Genomic DNA, 20,948 nt, shown 5'->3' on the forward strand with positions numbered 1-20,948 from the left:
TGCCTCCACATGACAGACTCAATCTTATTTTTTTTAAGGAATATTGTTTAAATTAATTAATTAAGTCTGTTTTGGGTCTTCCTTGCGGTGCATGGGCTCTCTAGATGCGGCTCGCAGGCTTCTCTAGTTGCAGTACACAGGCAGCTAGGGCGCACGGGCTCAGAAGTTGCGGTGTGCGGGCTTAGTTGCGGTATGTGGGATCATAGTTCCCTGACCAGGGATTGAACCTGGGCCCCCTGCATTGGGAGTGTGGCGTCTTTACCACTGGACCACCAGGGAAGGTCCCTCAATCTTGATATTAAGCTAAAAAAGGCATTGGGATAATTTAATTACATGCCTGAGGGCTTTTATGTTAGTCACATTTTGGACTTTTGCCTTGCAATTTTAAATTTGGAGCTGGTAGGTATCTTAAATCAGTCTTATTTCTCTTGGTTACATATGTGATGAAACTAGGGATCCACCTCAGAATTTTGGGAAGCCTTTTCAAAACTTCACCTAGAAATACAGTTATTCAGGTCAAACTTGGATATGCTTAGTTTCTGCAGCATGGTTTTTGTGCTGCAGCATGTCATGGAAACAAAAGATACATGGGAATCAAACTTGATTTTTTTTTTTTTCTTGGAATAGAAGTAAATGCTGTTGTGGGTTGAATTGTGCCTCAAAGATATTGTTCAAGTTCTAACCCCAGTACCTGTGAATGTGACCTTATTTGGATATAGAGTCTTTGCAGACGTAATCAAGTTAGGATGGTCATACTGGATTTGGGTGAGCCTTAAGCCACTGCCTAGTGTCCTTATATGAAGATGGAAATTTGACTTCTGGGTACATATCCAAAGGAGATAAGATCATTATCTCGAAGAGATATTTTCACCTCCATGTTCATTGTCACATTATTTACAGTAATCAAGGCATGGAAACAACCTAAGTGTCAAGTGGATGAATGGATAAAGAAAAAATATATATACAATAGAATATTATTCAACCATAAAAAATAAAGAGATCTTGCAATTTGGAACAACATGGATGGACCCTGAGGGCATTATACTAACTGAAAAAAGACAGAGAAAGACAAATTCAGTATCATCTCATATGTGAAATCTAAAAAAACCAACTCAGATTTGATTGGTGGTCCCTAAGGGTGGGGGGTGGGCTGAGGAATGGGTGAAGGTGGTCAAATGGTACAAACTTCCCGTTACAAGTTCATGATGACTACAGTTAACAATACCATACTATTAGAAAGTAGCTAAGATCTTAAAAGTTCTCACCACACATACACTCATATACACACACAAGATAATTGTATGAGGTGACAGACGTGTTCACTAACCTTATTTTAATTATTTCTCTATATATAGGAGTATCAACTCATTGCATTGTACACCTTAAACAAGGTTATATGTCAATTATATCTCAATAAGCCTGGAGAAAAGAATGGAAAAGGGGGGGGGGTGGGTGTTTAGACACATGAGACACAGAGACTGTCACAAGACAACGAGGCATGGATAAGAGTGATGCGCCTGTAAGTCCAGGAACCCAAGGACTGCTGGCTTCCACCAGACACTGGGGCGGAGGGGTGGGGGCAGCGGGGGGAGGGGGGCCGGCATGGAATAGTTCTCCCTCAGTCTCCAGAAGGAACCAACCCTGCTAATACCTTGACTGCGGATTTCTGGCCTGACCTGTAGGAGAATAAACTTCTGTCGTTTTAAGCCACCCAGTTTGTGGTAACCTGTTACAGTGGCCACAGGAAACTTACATAAATGCTAACGTAGAAAACTAAAATCTAGATCTATGACCCCCATTTTAATTTAATAAAGTCTCTTTCCCCCCCCTAAGTTTGTATAGAAGTAAAAAAAAGGTGTAGTGAGACATAGCCCACAGTCAGATACGAATCATACAAAAAAGGTTTGTTTGATGCAATCTGAGCAGAGAAATGCTTTGGCCTCTAGCCAGAGCCTTGAGGTTTTCCTTTTATTTCTTCTCTCTCTTAAAAAAAAAAAAAGTTTCCTGAAAGTGAGCTTATTAATTATTATGCTTCCTCAAAAAAGGAGTTCACAGATCCTTTGCCCACCTGGTCCTAGGTGAAATGCAGCAAAAACCGAGTTTGAAAGGACAGCCTTCCCCGTGTTTCACAGATGTTCCCGGAAGACTGCAGTTTAAAGCTAGAAGCACACTTGCTGCTGTACCCTGAAATGAACTAATGAACCTGCAAGGCCTGAGGGAACATAACCGGTTCTCAGGTTAAGACTCCACTGTGGGGAGGAGCGGGTGATGAGAATCCACTGGAGTCGTTACCTTGAATAACAGGACCCTTAGCCAGAGCTTGACCATGAGGAACTTCTCTGAAATGACTTGAGGATGTCGTTTCCAATATGAGAAAAGCGGCCGCATTGCGCCATTTGTTTTCTCTCTTCCTACTTCCACACACAATTCTATTTATTCTACCGGACGCTGAAGGGCACTGACTGCTGAAAAACCCCAATAAAACCACACACAGGGATGCCCGGCAGCGTGAACCATCACGTTTCTGGGAACAGAGAGAAGCAGCAGGAAGCGAAGGCAGTGAGGTTCCCGGGGATGAGGAACTCAGCGCGGGGAGTGCCACGTGTGCCCGAGGAGCCCGGGCCTCCCGCGAGGGAGAGACGCTCGGGGCCGACGGGCCGTTCGGGACCCGGGTACCGCCTTCTCCTCGCGTAGGCGGCGGGTGCTCAGCGATCGCGCGCCCGCGGGAGCGAGGCCGGGGCCGGCGGCGCGGGTTCGGCGGCGAAGGCGGGGTTGCGGTAGGCCAGCAGCTGCGTGCGGCGGTTCGGGGAGCGTGGCGTCCGGCCCCGGCGGCAGAGGCCAGCGGCCAGCAGCGCGGTGCTGACGAGCAGTAGGCCGCCCGCAGCACCCAGCCCGGCCACGACGAGCGCTGGGCTGCGCCCGGTGCTGAAGGCGGCGCACGCCCCGCGCCGGCTCAGGCCCGCGCCGTTGGCCGCCAGGACGCATACGCGATAGGTGGTGGCCGGCGACAGCCCGTGCAGGGCGTGCTGGCGCGCGGTGGCGCAGACGTCCCACACCACCGACTGGTTCCCCGGCCGGCCCTCGGGCGCGTAGCGAATCTGGTAGGCGCGCACCACCGAGTTGGGGGCGCACCAGCGCACTAGCGCCGACGTGTCAGTTGTCTCGGCCACCGCCTGCAGCCTGGGGGGGTCCGGGAGGGTGTCTTCCCCGCTGAGGCCGGGGCACCGGCACCGCCAGCGCCGCTGCAGCTCTGCGCACGGCGTCTGGAGGTGCCTGCAGGGGTGGTAATCGCAGGGCTCATCCCGGGCCGGCGCCCCCACTTCCTCCTTCCCGCTCTCTTCCTCCTCCTCACTGGAGTCGTCCAGCAGCAGGACCGGAATCCCGCCCTCGGAAGGAGGCGGGTGGGGAGCCCGCGGGGTGGCCCGTGTCCCCCGGGCGGGCTGAGGCGTGCTCCCTGGGTTCCGGGAGGTAGGGGAGAGACCCGGGTGTTTGCTGGCCCATGGGGTGGAGGCAGCTGAGATAGTAGGTTCCAGGACAAGCCGGGCAGCATGTTCTTCTTGGTGCTCTGTCCCGGCTGTGCTCGCAGCCCTAGGTGGGTTGCTAGAGTTGCTGGAACCTGCTGGAGAGACAGTAGTGGAGGGAACGGCCCCGTCCTCGGCAAGGCTGTGCCGCGGCCCCGCCGCTCGTGTGGGGGGATCCACAGGGAGGGAGGGCACCTTGGTAACACTCTGTCGGCCTCCCGCAGATTGGGTAGAGGGGGCTGTGCTCCGCAGGGTGGAGGGACCCTGTGTAGATGGTGTGTGGGTGGAGAAGACTGAGGAGGGTGGGTTGGAATCAAGGAAGGTGGTGTTTTGGTCCGAATGGCACACACTTGGCAGCTGGGACAGCAAAAGAGGGGCTGAGAAGGTGCCACTGGATCCTGCTGCTGGTGTGCACACAGTGTCTGCTGCCCTAGAGGGGAGGCCAATTGGTTAGAAGGTATTTGGCATCAGGGCTGCTTCTGTGCTGGGCTTTGAGTCCTCAGTGCAGATAATCCCTCTCCCAAGCCTTGTGACACATCTGACAGGTACCATGTGGTACACGTGCAACATGGGTCACCCCAGTGACCATCAGGGCAACCTGTGTAGGAGGGTCCCCTCATCACTCCCATTGTGCAGAGAAGAAAATGGGAACTCAGAAAGAGGGACTAACTGCCCAAGATAGCCTGGCTACTAAACGCAGAGCCAAAACCCAGGGTGAGCCCGGTGAAGGGCAGTCCAGATGCTCTAAGTGTGGTCTGCCATTTTATTCTCACCTGTCTGCTTCCTAGTGGTGAGTACTAGTAACAATACTCATACTAGCTAACATTTTTTGAGTGCTTGCTGCATGCTAGGGACTATTGCTAACACTTTACTGTATAAACCAATTTAGTCTGCACTACCTCATGAGGTAGGCACTATTATCCCCATTTTACAGATGAGGAGGTAGAGGCACAAAGAGGTTAAGTAACAGCCAAAATCAACAGTAGTAAGTACTCTCAACCTTTTCATTTATACCAGAGCAAGGCCCTTCACTGCAAAGGGCCTGGGTGCCAGAGGCAACATGAAGGGGGCAGGGGGGCAGACTGAGCCCCACTTGATATCCAGGCTTGCGTGAGAGGTGAGAAAAGAACCCCACAGGACAGGGCTCTCAAAGTGAGCTGCAAGGAGAACAGATTAGCTGGTGGAGGGGGTTTGAGGGTGCTCAAGACCAGAGGTGTCCCCAGCCCGCATCCTCTCCTGGTGGCCAGCCTGGGCATGGCTCCCCACTGCAAAACAACTCTTCCAGCCAGCAGCCAATGGGAAGTCTCCATAGGAATTCTTTTTCTCCTGTCTCACGAGAGCTCTATAAGCCCACTGGCCCTGGACTTATAGGCCAGGCTCCGTTTTGGGGACTCAGTGGGGCCCAGTGGTTAAGAGCACATTTTTGGAAGACGGTATAGATCCTGCCTCCTCCACCCAGCGGCTACGTGAATCTAAGTAAGTACCTCTCTTCCTTGGGCCCCAATTCGCTCGTTTGTAAAATGAGCAATGATAACTCCGCTTTAGCAGAGACAAGCTAGCTATTTACTTCGCCCACTTTCTTTTCCTAGCGGGCACACAGCTAGATTACATTTCCCAGCCTCCCTTGTAGTAGGCGTGGCCTGCTAAGTGACATCTGGCCAATGGGATGTGAGTGACGGTGGTGAGCTCCACCTCCTGGCCAATGGGATGTGAGTGACGGTGGTGAGCTCCACCTCCTGGCCTGGCCCATTAAAACCTCCTGAGTCGGGGGTCCTCCATGCTCTCTGCCCCTCTGGCTGGCTGGGAGGGAACTAGAGCCTCTATGTCCTGGGTTCTTGAGTGTGACTACATGAGGAATGGCCGCCCCACCCAGCACTGCCAACCTGTCCAGCATGGTTACATTAGCAAGATATGAGCTGTGAGAACTTCAGCTCCGGAGGGCAGGCCCTCACCCCTCAGTCATCTGCTTTGTAAATGTGTTACCTGCTTAGGACAATCCTCCTTGCATCCATGAGGAGCCAGGACAACTCACAGCTGCAAGTGAGAGGGTTGCCAAAGAGGTTGATGGACAGGACCTGGGAGGAATGCAGGTTCCAAGGAGGGAAGGAACTCAAGTTGCAGCTGGAATGCACAAAAATCTATTAAGTCAGTCTTTTACAATCAGGTCAAAACTATACCCAGAGAGCCACGGTGGTGTCATGGGAAATCCATTCTGTTAGGTGCTAGATGATATTGCTTTGGGCAAACTCTTAATAACCTTGGATTTTTTTTTTTTTTCATCTGTAGGGATACAAACCTAACCCTGTCAGTATCACCCCTCAAAACAAATGGAGACAATCCTCCCTGCTGGTTATATCAAAAAGAGTCTGTGATGATGAAAGTGTTTATAAATATAAATCTCTAAATAAAAGTAAGATATTGTTGGACTTCCCTGGTGGCGCAGTGGTTAAGAATCCGCCTGCCAACGCAGGGGACACGGGTTCGAGCCCTGGTCCAGGAAGATCCCACATGCCGCAGAGCAACTAAGCCTGTGCACCACAACTACTGAGCCTGCGCTCTAGAGCCCGGGAGTCACAACTACTGAGCCCACGTGCCACAACTACTGAAGCCCACGTGCCTAGAGCCCGTGCTCCACAACAAGAGAAGCCACCACAATGAGAAGCCCACGCACTGCAAGGAAGAGCAGCCCCCACTCGCCGTAACTAGAGAAAGCCCGCCCACAGCAACAAAGACCCAACACAGCCAAAATAAATAAGTAATAAAATAAAAGATATTAAAAAAAAAAAGATATTGTTATTATAGACCAGTCACAAGAAATGGCAGAAATTCTTAATTAGTGAGAACACTCTTGAACGTATACTATTGCAGTTGAACTGCAGCTGATGGCACTCAACACCAGTCCTTTGGAAGATGCCTCACTGAAGTGTATCAGTTAGCTCTCGCTAACTTAGCTTAAAATAATAAATATTTATTCTTTTTCATGATTCTGTGGGTTGACTCAGTGATTTTTATGGTCTGGACCAGCTCAGCTGGGCCCGAAAGATCTAGGATGGCCTCCCATATATGGAGCCTCAGCTGGGTTTTCCGGGACCTCTCTCCACGTGTCTCTCATCACCCAGGAGGCTTGCGCACATGGTGCTGGACCAGTCCCCACCAGCAAGAGAGGGCGAGCCCCAGCTTGCTCATCTGCTTTCAAGTCTCTGCTTATATCACCTTTGCTAATGTCCCTCTGGCCTAAATAAGTCACATGGCCACGCCCAGCTTCAAGGGGTGGAGAACAGACTCTACTTCCTGATGGGAGGAGCTGCAAAGTCACATTGCAAAGGGGTGTGTCTACAGGGATGGGAGGAATTACCAGGGCCATTTTTGCAAACAATGTACCACACCTAGCAATGGCAGGCCCCCTCCTGGTTTTCTGCTTTTTCTGCCCAAAGCCTCACTGAGGGTTTGGCCTCAACTGTCTCAACTCCTGGAGTCTCCTGGCCTCTTGTACATGTTCTCAGTTAAAATCTGAGCATCATGAGCAACAGGAGTTACACTTTATCTACAGGCCTCTTCCCATCAAAGGCTGGCTTTTCTCCATCTGCCTGGGAAACATCCACCTTCTCCTGCTCTGGGGGAGATGCAGATGTTCTGGGCATGGAAGGACCCACCACCCAGATCTGCTCTAACACTCCTGGCCAGTGGGCACCTGACAGTTGTCCCCTGTGGAGCACTGAATATATGTGTGTGCCATTTATATTGAAACTTAAGGTGTACCCACATTATGTGTATATATATGCAAATGCTCGCTTTTAGCAGGATTCACAGAGATAGAGTAGAAATCTTAGGATGGGAGTTTACTTCGCACTTCATCTTTCAAAGGAAATATTTTTCTTTTTGCCTGAAGGGGAGAGGAAAAGGATTACCATATTTTGGGGGAAGTAACATTGTTTAGTGGTTCAGGTAACATTATCTCATTGATATCATTATGTCAGATCATGAGGTAGATAATGTTTCACTCTTTTTTTTTTTTGGCTGCGCTTGCGGGATCTTAGTTCCCTGACCAGGGATTGAACCTGGGCCCCAGCAGTGAGAGCGCCAACTCCTAACCACTGGACCGCCAGGGAATTCCCAATATTTCACTCATTTTATAAATAAGGAAAAGGAGTCTTTTCCTTATCTGACAGCCCTTTCTGCCATCCAGTGCAACCTGCACATGATAAAGACAAGCTGCATTTGCCATCCACATGCTGAGGGAGAGCCTGCATCATGTCCTGACACATGATGGCACCTAGGTGTTCTCTGCATCTGAACTGACAAAGCCCTAGTGTGGAAGAAGTTTCCCCTCGCCCTCTAAACAATCCCTTTTCTCTTTTTTTTTGCTGAAATATTGCCGAAGTCGTCTCCCTCCTGCATGTAGCGTTGTCGGAGAGGACTGTGGATGGCTTTGGGCATGCCGGGTTGGCAGAGCAGCCAGGAGGGTGCCATCCCCTCTTCAGAGGGTGCTGGCTGTGCCAGGGCACGCACACGTCCCCCAGCATCTATCACAGACAGCCTCCCAGGGGAGGCTGTGGGTGAGCTAAGGAGAGCCAGAAGCAAGGTAGGCTAAGAAGAAGGGAAGAGGGTCCAGCAGGGGAGAGGGCATTTAATGAGCTTCAGAGGCTTGAGAGCTGCCAGACTTCTGGGAGTGGCTCCTCCCCCAGCTGGAGCACAGCGGGGTACCGTGGGGGCCTGGGCTGAGCCAGCCAGAGAGTTAAACCTTTCCCTCCAGCCACGGAAAGCATGGAAAGGTTTTCATTTGGCTTAAGACTCAATCAGATTACAATTTAGACAGATCTCTTGGCTGAATATGGTGACTGGGTTACAAGGGTTCTTAACCTGAAGTCCTTGGAGACAGGGTCTGTGAACTTGGATGGAGAATATTACTTCTTTACTTTCACAAACCTCTAACTGAAATTAACCATTTGCTACAGTGGCAAAAGAAGGCAGCAAACCACAGGTGAATCACCGACAAATCACAGATATTTCCATATCACTTTTCAGTAGTTTTCTGTCATTTATAATCATCAAAATTATGGAAGTTATTGGACCTGCTGCTGGATTTTGTTATTTATGGTGTTAAATAAAGAAGCACACCCCACACACATATATTCCTAAAACACACGTTTAAAAATATTTTGTCAACTATAATTGGTTTCTTTGGAATCCTACGTACGTACCCTACTTTATGTATATCAGAACATTCTTCTGAGAAAGGCCCATAGGCTTCACAGACTGACACAGGAGTCCATGGCACAGAAACGTTTGAGACTTCCTGCACTAACATGTGGGCCCCTGAAGGTGGAGTCACCCATTAGAAGGCTCTTGGTTATTGGGGCAGGGAATGTTGAGAACTTGACCTCAAGCTGCCCTGCAGGGCGGGTAGGAAGGGCTGGCACAGGAGCTATTGGGAATGGAGACCAGGCTGGACCTGGTAACTGGGAAGCCAACCTTAAGATCCGTCTACACCTGCACTGACTCTTCAACCCACTCCCATCTGGCTCCACTGAGAATGAATGTCACCAACACCCCACATTTTGCCAAATCCTATGGCATCAGACAAGGGGGTGGGGACAATGCTAGAGGAAGCATGTAGGGTGAGAAATGACATGCAAAAAAGTTATAAGAAGTGGAAATAGCCAATGACCTTAAGAAGGCCTATCCAGAAAGGATGGAGAAGCACCAGGGCAACATCCTGAGGACAAGGAGAGAGTGTCAAGAGGGAGGAAAGACTCAACAAGGGGCTCAATGGATAGAGAAGTGTCCACTGGACGTAGCAGCTGAAATGCCACTGGTCCCGTTCAATCATGAAGCTGAAGTGGGTGGTCAGATTGCAGCGAACTGAGAAGCGTAGGGATGAGAGGAAGCAGCCACCACTTCTGACCCAGGTACGCCTGCTTTTCTTGGGGTCTAGGTTGCCTTTTTCCACCTGGTGAGTTTGGACTCACCGTTGAAGGTATGGATCAATTATGTTCTTCTTCCAGTCTGCTGGAGCTGATCGTTAACCCAACTTGCCTTATAGCACGGTACATGGTGTGTGCCTCTACTGATCCCAGCGTATCATGACAATTGGCAGATGTCCGCTGCCTACAGAACTGTGCACTCCCTGAAAGCAAGGGCCATGCTGTCATCATCACCACCACCATCGCCCTCAACAGCATCATTGTTACTGGTGCCTTCACCACTATCCCCATCAGCATCCACCGTCATCACCTGATGCCTCCTCCACCATCTCTGTGCTAAGCGTCCTCAGTTAGGGATCTCCAGCCCAGGCCTTCCATGATTTCCAGGCTCGTGTATCTAGCTGTGTGCTAGATCCTGAAAGACCTATGAGACATCCAGTGGAGATGTCCAGTAGTAATAATACAAACCTCCTGTTCTGTGCCAGGCACTGTTCTAGGCACATATCAAAACATTTCCTCTCACAACAATGCAATGGGGGAGGATTTGATCATTATCCCCATTTCATAGATGAGGAAACTGAGCCACAGAAGCATTAGGTAACTTGCCCCAACTCACATAGCTAGTAAGTGGTGGGTGGAGTCAGGATTGAGCCCAGGCAGTTTGGTTCCATATCTGATAACCTTAAATAATGCTGCATTAGTCTGAAGCTCAAAAGAGGAGTCTGAGCCAGAGATGATATCACTCTCATCCACATCATCACCACTGCTACCATCGTCATCACCATTACCATCCTATCACCAGTTCACCATCATCACCATCATCAGAGTTACCATTACCACCATCACTGTCATCATTATATCACCTTCATCACAACCACCATGATGATCTTAACTAATGTTATAGAGCACACACAATGTGCCAGGCACTGAGCTAAGTGCTCTGCATGTTCTGTGTCCTTTTCCCTTGTGATAAGCCCCAAAGTGAGTACTCTGGAGCTAGCAGAGAAAAAAAGAGAAGTGGCTACATTGAGAGTGATGGTGGGGCAACAGTGCTTGCTTCCCAGGGCCCAGTTGTGGGCCCACAAGAAAGGAGGTGGCCTGGGATCATCTTCAAAGGGATGTTGCCCTTCCTGCTAGAAGTCAGAACAGTAGTTGCTCTTGGGAAGGAGGGTGGATATAGTGACACTTGGGACATCCACTGGGCCAGATGGCACCATCCCCAGGTCCCAATGCAAGTAGGACCTGCTCAAGCCCTGGAAGGGGCTGCTGACTTGCATAAACACATGGGGAAGCAGGTGGATGGAGAAATAGAGAAGACCCTGATGCCCTCAACTCCTCTTCCCACTGCAAGTTTCTCATCCTGGGCTTAAAGGAAAGTTAACATGCCTGAGAGTTTGAAGTTTTAACATTATTCTGGACAAGACTGATTTGCTTGGTTTTTAGGCTGGATGGACTCTCTAGCATGTGCCCACCATATCACCCGAAGGATGAGGAGGAACAAGACCCCAGCGAGGCCTTGAAGGAGCAGTGGAAGGAAAAGTAAGGTCTGGTTTATCCTATAAAATAGTTATGCCTATTCAACTTAGTGTAATGGGCAAAAATCAGTCACGTGATTCAGGAACACTTACTTCTGGAAATGAAGGACCTGTAGGAGAGGCGTGTCTTGAAAGATGTGTGTATGGACAGAGGTAAGTGCTGGCGAATCTTGACAATCCAGCTGCTGCAGGTCAGGGGTCACCTTGAAAATGTTCCCCTCCAGGCTGTTCAGCCTGGGCATCTTCCTTAGGTAGAGGGACGTGAGCTTCGGCAGGTCTCTGATCCATCCTGACTGAACTGAAACACAGAGGGGAAACTGCCCACTACCTGGGAAGGCATAAACCCAGGAGGCCGGCACGGGATCAAGGAAACAATGAGAGTGACAAGGTGAGTGGTGAAGGTCATTGCAGAGCATGGGTACAGTGGGCAGCTTTGGGAATCTCAGAAGCATGAGCCATTTCAGCTGGAAGGGACCTCGGAGATGACCAGTTCTTCCTTTTCCAGCCCCAGGTGGCTGAGGCCCCAGAGGACAATGATTGGTGAAAGGCCACACAGTGGGGAAGGGACAGGGTGGGGCTTGACCCCAGGACACTGTCTCCAAGTCCACTGTTGCCCCACCCTCTTGTTAAACCCCACACAGAAGTACCCCAGCCTTTACTCTGATGGCTACTAGAAGCAAGGGAAATCTTTGAGGAATGTAAGGAAGGAGGAGAGGAGGAGTGAGGCAGGAGGAGGCCCAGAAACCTCATTTCGTGGCTCTCCTAGTAAATGGAGAACGTGCCCCTTCTCCTGTTTCCTGTTCTTTGTTCTCTTGTCGGTGGTGGAACAGGTGATAACAGTAAGTCCCCTACATACGAACATTCAAGTTGTGAACTTTCAAAGATGCGAACATGCATTCGCATGTCCAGTCATGTAAGTTAGTTCTATTTGAGGAGGCACTGTTAGTTTTTGAGGCACAGGACTGGAATGTAGAACAGTACATGAAGGTTGCAGCAGCCGTTCAGAATGCAATCCAGTGCTACCATGTCATCTATGATAAGAAAAAAAGAGCTAATACCCAGACATCACTGGATTATTTTTTTAAGAGGGTAGATAGAATTGAATCCAGCAAGGAACCAGAACCTGTGCCATCAACGTCAGGCATGAATGAAATTGCAGCTTGCCCTCCATCTCCTATTGCTGACGATCCTTCAGCTCTACCATCTCCCACCTCCTCTCCCTCCTCCAGTCAGTAACTCTTCTTGCCTGTTCACTCGATGCCAGCCCCTGCATGCCAGCTATTGTACTGTACTACTGTACTTTTCAAGGTAGTGTACTGTAAGATTAAAACATATTTTCTTTATTTTTTGTGTTTGTTTTTATGTATTATTTGTGTGAAAAGTATTATAAACCTATTACAGTGCAGTACTATATAGCTGATTGTGTTAGTTGGGTACCTGGGCTGACTTTGTTGGGCTTACCAACAAATTGGACTTACGAGCACGTTCTAGGAACAGAACTCCTTCTTATGTAGGGGACTTACTGTGTAGACGAGAAGCGTTTTTTAAAAATAAAACCAACCTTGTGAATCAGAGTCAGAACATGCCAAGTGCAGGAAAACAGGTATTCTCACCTCCCGCCTGTGTCTTATTGAAGGATTCAACATTCACAGGAAGAGTTTTAGCCAACTGAATAGAAATCAATGAATGCATCCTCTGAGCATCAGGTAATTCACGTTAACTAAATGTTTGGTACCAAGTTCGTCCATTCATCAGCCCCAAAGCGCTGCATCCACTCCCCATTTTACAAGCATTGACCAGCTCTGCTGGGGAGCAGAACAGAGAGGCTAAAAGTGTGGGCTCTGGACCCAGAACGCTTGGGTTCGGATGTGGAGGCACCGCTAATGACCTGGGAGGCCGCGGGCCAGCCATTCCCCTTTCTCTGTGCCCTGGTTCCCTCACATGCAGAACGGAGATGGGACTCAAGGAGTGAAGCCTGTTGCGGCGCTTCGAACAGGGTGCCCTCGGCTTGGGGAATCTCGGGGCGGGTCTTTTTGAGTGGTCTTGTGAGCAGGCGCCCGGGGCAGCGCCCCTCGAGGAAGTTCACAGCCCTTTCTCCCCAGATCGCCGGCCACTCGGGCTCGACACCCGGCGCCCGCACTCACCGCGCCGGAGGAACGTGCCGCTGAGATCCAGGACCTCGAGCGCAGCCAGGGGCGCGCCACCAGCCCCCGTGAAGGCAGCGTCGGCGATGCCAGCATGGTCGCCGCGGCCCAGAGCGGTGCAGGACAGGTTGAGCAGGCGCAGCGCGGGGAAGCAGGCAAAGGCTCCGGTCTGCAGCGCCCGCAGCGGGTTCCCGGCCAGCGCCAGCGTTCGGAGGCCGGGCAGCACGGGCCCGGAGCACGGCGGCAGGGCTTCCAGCAGGTTGTAGCTGAGGTCGAGCGTCTGCAGTCCCGCGGGCGCGCCAGGGCCCCAGCGCAGCGCGGCGATGCGGTTGTGGCGCAGCGTCAGCACCTGCAGCCGCGGCAGGTGACCGAGCTCGGGCGCGCTCAAGGCGTGCAGCAGGTTGTGGCTGCCGTCGAGACTGCGCAGCGCGCGCGGCAGGCAGCCCGGCAGGCGCTCTAGGCCGCGGTTCGCGAGGGTCAGGGTCGTGACTCCCGCGGCGGGGAGCCCTTCGCAGGGCGAGACCGTGGCGTTGCCGACCCCGCTCCCCCAGGGGCCCTGGTGAGTGAGCTGGAAAATTGGGGCCTTCTGGAGAGGCCCCGCCCGGCTCGGGCGCGGCGCCGTCGACAGCAGCAGCAGCAGCAGCAGCAGCAGCAACGGAGTCAACCACATGGCGCTTGGCTGGAGACAGAACAGCGGACCAACCCATTAAATGCATCGGAAACGCCGAACGAAGGGGCAAATGCGCCGCCGCCACCCCCCGCCGCCTCTTCCCCAGGAAGAGCCCAGTCCTGGATGTTCCCTGAAGGGCGAGGGCTGTTCCCCCGCGTCATCAGATGTGCGGTGACTTGGCCTCTGCCTGCTTTGCCCGATCATCTCCCGCATGTACCCCGCGGCACCTCCTGCCCTTCCTTCTCCTAGCTTTGCCTTTCCCTCTAATTCACTCGAGGGTTTCCACCCACAGGTGACCTCTTGAGGAAGGCCTCCCTTATTTGTCCCTGAACTTTCCAGTAACCTTCTCCCTTTGCTTGTCCCCATCCCATGAGTTTCTGGGGGGAAGGGAACATGGCCTTTCTCTTTGCAAATTCTCCCCAGGTGTGCAGACGCTGCTGCATAAACGTATATTAGTAACACGCCAGTGGATGGCCTCAGTCGGGAGGAAGCTCTGCTGGGGTATAATAAACATGAGACTTAAGGAAGACTTTATTAGTTCCAACGACACTCAGTTGCCCCAATTTTTCCCCTTAGAACTGCGGAGCCACAGGTGAGTCCAGTTTGCCTGTAACCTAGTTTGCAAGTCACACTTTAAATTCTGGGTTCTCTTTCTTGGGAGGGCACTCAGGGTTGCCTTCAGGGAAGAAAGGAGCCCACAGACCACTGTGGGGCTTGGGAACCTGGAGTCAAGCATTTCCTCATCCCATGTTGGTCCCAACAAAAGCTAGGGCTCCTGAGGTCAGCCCTGCCCAGAAGGGATGGCTGAGGGCTGCTAGATGTGGAGTTTCTGGAGTACCCAGGATTGCACAGGGCAGCTGGGAGATCAGGTAGGGATAGATCAGGCAGCCATGGGCTGCTGTGGATGCTGCAGAGCTACTTCCAACTAGGTCCTGACCTTGAGGTCACTGCTTGACATCCCCTCATTTTTGCAGGTGTGTAGTCCTGCTCCAGCTCTCTCTGCTGACTGCCAAGTTCCTGAGCAACCACCCTGGCTCCAGGGGAAGGGCCTCCCTCTTGCTAGTTGGAGTGTCAAGGCAGTGAGAAAGATCCTGGAAACTGAGGCTAGGAGTCCATGTGTCCAGCAATATGTCACACTCACCTGGAAGCTGTCCTTTCAGAGTGTGGCAGTCTTGGATGCCCGTCTACAGTCTTCAGTTTTGTCTTACAGATTCCAGGATCCAGTAGCTTAGCAGCTCAACTTTGAATTTCAGAAGGAGGTCTGTTTCCCAGATGCCCCTGGCCCTGGCCCCACCCACCCAGGGATCCTCAGATACCCCAGCCCCTGCAGCCCCTCCTTCCCTACCGAGATATTGTGGTCTTCAGCCAATACTCTCACTGCCTGTCTCCTGGGCCTGCCCCTGCCCCTTTCGGGGCATGGCACCTCCCCCCAGCCCTCCCCCATCTTCACCTGGCCTTTCGCCAGCCAGCAAGCCAGCCAGCCAGCCGCCTTTCCCGGGCCTGAGCGATGGAGGGAGTCCACTCTTCCGGGACAAGGTGAGCACTGAGGGATAATGGGGGCAGTGGGGCAGAGGCAGCTCCGTCACTTCCCAGGAATCTGATCCTCCTGCCAGGTGGTTCCCATTTCCTGGGATGGTTGGAAGCTGAATGGTGAGCTGGTATGAGGAGGAAGCCCCCTTCCCCAAAAGAGGAAGGTATCCCAGTCTATAGGAAGGAAAAAGCGGCAGGAGTGGGGGGTCCTCAGAGGAATGTGAGAGCGGGGGCAGGCATGGACCGGATCCAGGAGTCCCCAAGAAGGATGGGTTTGGTTTCTCTGGGACTCAGTTCAGTGACAGCATGGATGTTTGTCTCTCATCAGGGGTGGGAATCAATAAAGAGGGCAGAAATGCAGAAAGATCATTCCTGCCCCGTGGCTGGGGTGATCAATCCTGGTTACCAAAAGCCCCAGGTCTCCCTGAAACCGTGGGGATGCTAAATGTGCTTTGCTTAGAGCAAATTTTTTAGAGCAGTCGGTGCCTTTCTCCCCCAGAATTCCAAGACTGTTCATTCAACTGAGGGCCTTTGATTTGCACACCCCCGCCCCCACCCCAGGCCAGGGGTTAATCATCCCCAGCATTGTGTACACAGACCTCTGAGACCAAAACTTCATCCTTCCTCTTGTCAGTTCTTATCTGAGCAGCCGCTGAGGAACTCCAGGACCTCTGGGAATTGGCATGTTTAATTGGTTAATTGCAAATCCCCGGGGATCTCTTTTGAGGCCTTCTCCACCCAAAGCCTCAAAAATATCCTTTCAGCCTAATTGCTAGCCCGGGGCCTTGCTGCTCAGAAGTATACCTTCATCAGCCCCACATGGGGGTGGGGAGAGGCCTGTTCTGTGCAGCCCTGTTTGGGGCAGTGCATTTGCTACCAGGGAGCCTGAGGCGCAGGCCACAGAGGTAGAAATTCTGTGCCATAAACAACAGGGAGGTCAAGTGGGAGGCAGGAGTCAGGGAAAGGTGGGAAGGTGAGAGGACCAATGTGGGGGGTCAGTGGGTGGCCTCAGGTAAGGCCCTTACCTCTGCCTTCACTTGGTTCACGGGCAGAAGAGCACCCAGCAGGTCAATTGAAGCCTCAGCTTCTCTCAGAGCGTAACAGCTGGGACTGCCCTGGAGGTGACTGACAGCCTGAGGCCAGCAGAGGTTTGGGGTGTTCAGGCAGGGGTGCCCGGATGAGAGGGAGCCGAACCCACTGAAACATGCCCATTTGAACTGAGACTCTGAGGAGGAAGTGGCTCTCCATGGAGACCTACAAAGGGACTTCCCTGGCGGTCCAGTGGTTAGGACTCAGCACTCCCAATGCAGGGGGCAGGGGTTCGATCCCTGGTTGGGGAACTAAGATACTGCGTGCCTCACGGTGTGGCCAAAAACAAGAAAACATGGAGGCCTATAAAGAGGACCCCAGAGAGCGATGTCAGTGTGCTCCTCTGTACACTAGCGGGGTAAGAGGTCTGGACAGGCCCTGGCTGAGGTCATCACCTGGCCAGCGTCATTGCCAGAGCCCCAGGCCCTCTGAGCCAGCTTCTTGTCCCCGCTGCTTGCTGGCTGGCTCACCAGTGTCAGCAAGGGCCTGGCCTGCACAGGCAGACCCGACGTCTGAGCTCGGCCCTTGGACTGCTCTGTTGCTCTGGTCATACCCAACCCAAGCAGACACACTCTCGGGGAGCTGCCCAGGTGGGCCTTTGAGCCGGGGAGTCTGGTGGCAGATCCTGCACGGTGGCGTTTGCTTTGTGATCTCACCCAGGTGGCAGGTGGGCCTTGCCCCAGGGGTGCACTCTGCTTGTCACCAACATCCTCCCACCTTTCAAAACTGAGCACTTACTATACTCAGAGCCTAATGCCATATGCATTATCTTACTGAATGCTCACCAGGTACGATTTTTCCCATGCTACAGGTAAGGAAACTGAGGCCCCCAGAGGCTGACTAGGCTCTGGAGCACACTACCAGTTAGTCTGTCTGGCTTACCCACTGCTTTCTATTGCCTTCCACAGGCCTCAGCATTTGACACTGTAATATCCCTGTAAGCACAAAAGAAACTCTCCCAAATATTTAGAGAGATCCAAATCACTCAAGAAGCCAGGACAGTTGGGATATTTCCTTTCATAGCTGAGCAGCTCATTCTCCAAAGAAACAGAGCTGACTTCCTGGTTCCCTGTGGACCCAGGACTGACTGAGGCAGATGGCTGGGCAGGGCCACCAGGCACCTCTCAGGAAAGCCCTGGCTGTCTTCTCCAGCCGCTTCTCCTCTTCCAGACACATCTGGAAAAGATGACTGAAGTGTTTGTCCCCTTTGGACAAGGGTGCTAAGGTCCCACAACAGAGTCCTGGGGTCAAGTGTGTCCTCCACATGCTGCCCCACACCGAACGCCATGCCTCGTCCCGCCCTCCAGCACTGTTCCCAAGTGGCTCCTCTGTCTGGGTGCCCTCCCCCCGACCACCTTACTCTCCAATCCAGCTCACTCTTCCAGACTTACTGTGGCTTCCCTCAAAAGTCAGCCCTGATGTAAAGACATGAATCCATGTAGTTTATTCCAGAGACCATCCTAAGAAGCATGGAGAGGGAGTAAGGAAGTGAGACCGGGAAGGGCAGGCACTGCAGGTGTGTTAATGAGCAGGTCACTCAGTCCCCCTGGGATCCTCTGGGAGGCTGTGGCCAGCCGCCTTGGGATTATTTCATCATGTGGCCAGGTGGTGGGGTATTTACCCCCTAGTCTCTGCTGCTTGCTGGCTCAAGGTTTCTTCCTGTGGCTCTAACTGCCTGGCATGTCTGGTTTGCCCTGAGAACTCTAAAGAGGGCTAGGGGGATGGGTGGGCACTGGCGGCACCTGCTGTAGCACCTTCAAGGTTTCTCCCAGGCAGGTCCTCACTTGGTGTTCTCTCCCAGCTGACCTGGGGTTAACTGCTGTCACTCGGACTGATGCGCTCCTCCCTAATTTAAGACAACTTCCTGAGAATGGGCCACATTGTTCTTTTCGGCAGCCGAGGTGCTCAGAGTAGAGTCTGGCACTTGGGAGAAACACTCAACAAATGGATGGGAAAAGAGTACATGGTGAGTTAGAATGTCCTCTGAGGTGCCCAGGAGTGGATAGGGCAGGACGCAAAACAGCAAACATTAAATGCAAGTGCCTGAGATTTGCATCCGAGGTCTGCCAGCATCCCAGCCTTGAGAAGGGCTCAGGTAAGGGTTGAGATGGGCATGGTGGGTGCGGGTGGGGGTAGGAATGGAAGGAGAGAACTGAGTCACAAAGAAGTCTCCAATCCATTTTCCCAGTACTCCCATGGATCTTTGGGGGGAAGGTCTCTTGGAAGAAGATCACAAGGTTAGAATGTTAGTAAACCCATAGCCTGCAGGAGAAAAACAATGAGCCAGTAATTAGACACCTGGCCACAGTTCTTTTCTGGATTTAGATCAAAATCAGAGTCATGGGTCCTTGGCCTTAGACGTGACTTTAGAACTTGTCTGATTCCACCCCTCCTTGTCCATTTTAGAGGGAGAGAACTGAACGCCACTGAGGGAAATTGGCTTGTCTGGGGTCACATAGTTGTGTCCGAATAGTCCAGTGAGAAGGAAAGGTGACCTAATTCTCACTGCTCTATTCTGGGCTCTGGGCTCATTTGCACAGTCAGCCAGGTCTCACCTGCCCTGGCATTGGCACTGTGGGCCTTTCCCCATGGTTTCCCATGACTAAACACACCTGACTCATCAGGTGACTGGGCAGAGTTTCTGGGGGTTCTGACACCTGCTGTCCTGATGCCACCCCCAGAACCCCAGAAATAAATACCCCTAATACAGGCTGCCCCAGAGACCCAGAATTTGTGCTTTCCAAGGCGGTCCTGTCTGGCTCTGTTCACAGTTCTGGCAGCCTGGGTTGGGTGAGGGGGCCTGGCCTAGATGACAGGTGCCTGGGCAGCCAGCTCCCCTGCCCTGCCGTCCAGATGCCAGATGACTGTGCTGAGGGTTCTTCCCCCAAGTGCTGGAGTTGGAATGTACAAACTTGAAGGCTCATTCTTCTCTGACACCAGAGATAAGCTGGAGGAATGGGAGGGTGATTGTGGGAGGAGATGGTACCAGGCTGTCAAGTCTCCGGGCAGCAGCTCTCATGGAATGGTATGCAGAGCAGAGGTGGGGCCCAAGACATCTGAGTGGGCTCCACTGATGTGGCCGATCTGCCTGTGAGGAAATGACCTTGAGGGAATGAAATAGTAATGGGTTGAGACTCATTTATTTTTCTATTGAGGTGTCACTCAGCGGCAGTAAAATTTTAGCATGAGGATTTGTAGGATGCTTAGAAATAAAAAAAAATACATACCATTTGGGGTCTTGTTAAAATCTGTAGTGGAAAAGATTAAAACTGAAAAGTCAGACTCTGCCACTTTATTCTGCATGTGGCTGTAGGAAGTGGGATAAGATAGCATATAGGCAGTTCTTATAAACTACATTCTCGAATTTACCACAGCCCAGAGGCAGCGTACAAGTGAAAATTTCCTTAAACTGGGACAGGATACTGGGTTCGCATCCTAACAGTGCTAATATTTGATTGGGTACAATGTATCCTTAAACTTCTATCTGTCTCATATTTTTAAGTAAATGAATTGGTTCAGGCTTAGCAATTGAGCACATGTATCCTCAGAACATGCCAGCACCTGCCCCAGGTTCTCAGTATATAAAAGAGGGACCCCGTCCTCAAGCAGTTCCCAGTCTAGAAGGGGCAGAAGACAGAAAACAATCCCACACAGTGTGAGTTCACTGTCGCGTTACAAAGGGCTGAACTGTGAGCTCTGTTAGCCCCAGGGCGTGTCTAGCCCATGAACTGCTGTTTCCAGGGTCTGGCCCTACCTGCATACAGTATGTGCTTAAGAAATATTTGCTGAATGAATAAGTGTCTATTAACTGTGTCCTCCCCTTCTGTTTCTGATCAGTTATATTTCCTAATTTGGGATTTTACATAGAAGAACAGTCAGGGTTTGCCTGTATATTTATTTAGATTTTTAATTTTTAATTTTAATTTTTAATATGTTGAATAAAATTCTTCCAAAATCAACAGTGTTTGAGTTGCACAAAAAAGGCAATGATTTGGAATTTCATGGAGCTTGGATGTTATTTATTCCCATTGCTATAGCCACATGCACATGCAATGTGGACGTTTGATAACATTTTGTGGGATGAAGGAATGCATGCCATCCAATAGGCATACAAGCATGTGCTCAATGTCAATACTCACCATGGAAATGCAAATTTAAACCACAGTAATATACTAATATGCATCCACCAGAATGGCCAAAATGAAAAAGACTGACAGTGCCATGTTTTGGGGAAGATGTGGAGCAGCTAGAACTCTTATACTCTGCAGATGAGAGTGTCAGGTGGTACAACTACTTTGGAAAACTTGCAGTATCGATCCATGAATGCCAAGCATACATCTACCTAGTGACCCAGCAATTGCACTCTTGGGTTTCTTCTCAAGAGAAATGAGTGTATATATCCACCAAAAGAATGTTTATAACAGCTTTATTCAAAAGCCCCAAATTGAAAACAACCCAAATGCTGTAAATAGGAAAATAGATACATAAATCATGGTATAGTCATACAATGGTATAGTCATGACACAGCCACAAAA

The 20,948-nt window shown here is 51.3% G+C and overlaps 1 protein-coding gene across 1 annotated transcript; it reads right to left on the reverse strand.

Moving 5' to 3' along the window:
- Positions 1–1,954: 1,954 nt before the first annotated feature.
- On the reverse strand, positions 1,955–16,964 carry LRRN4 (leucine rich repeat neuronal 4). Its single transcript, XM_036826731.1, has 6 exons — positions 16,809–16,964; positions 16,350–16,457; positions 13,125–13,803; positions 11,074–11,278; positions 5,505–5,642; positions 1,955–3,951 (listed from the first exon to the last, which is right to left on the reverse strand). The coding sequence occupies exons 1-6, from the start codon at positions 16,962–16,964 to the stop codon at positions 2,706–2,708; spliced, it is 2,532 nt and encodes an 843-aa protein (XP_036682626.1). The 3' UTR covers positions 1,955–2,705.
- Between the last annotated feature and the right edge of the window lie 3,984 nt (positions 16,965–20,948).

Source organism: Balaenoptera musculus, chromosome 15, assembly GCF_009873245.2.
Source record: "Balaenoptera musculus isolate JJ_BM4_2016_0621 chromosome 15, mBalMus1.pri.v3, whole genome shotgun sequence".
NCBI lineage: Eukaryota > Metazoa > Chordata > Mammalia > Artiodactyla > Balaenopteridae > Balaenoptera > Balaenoptera musculus.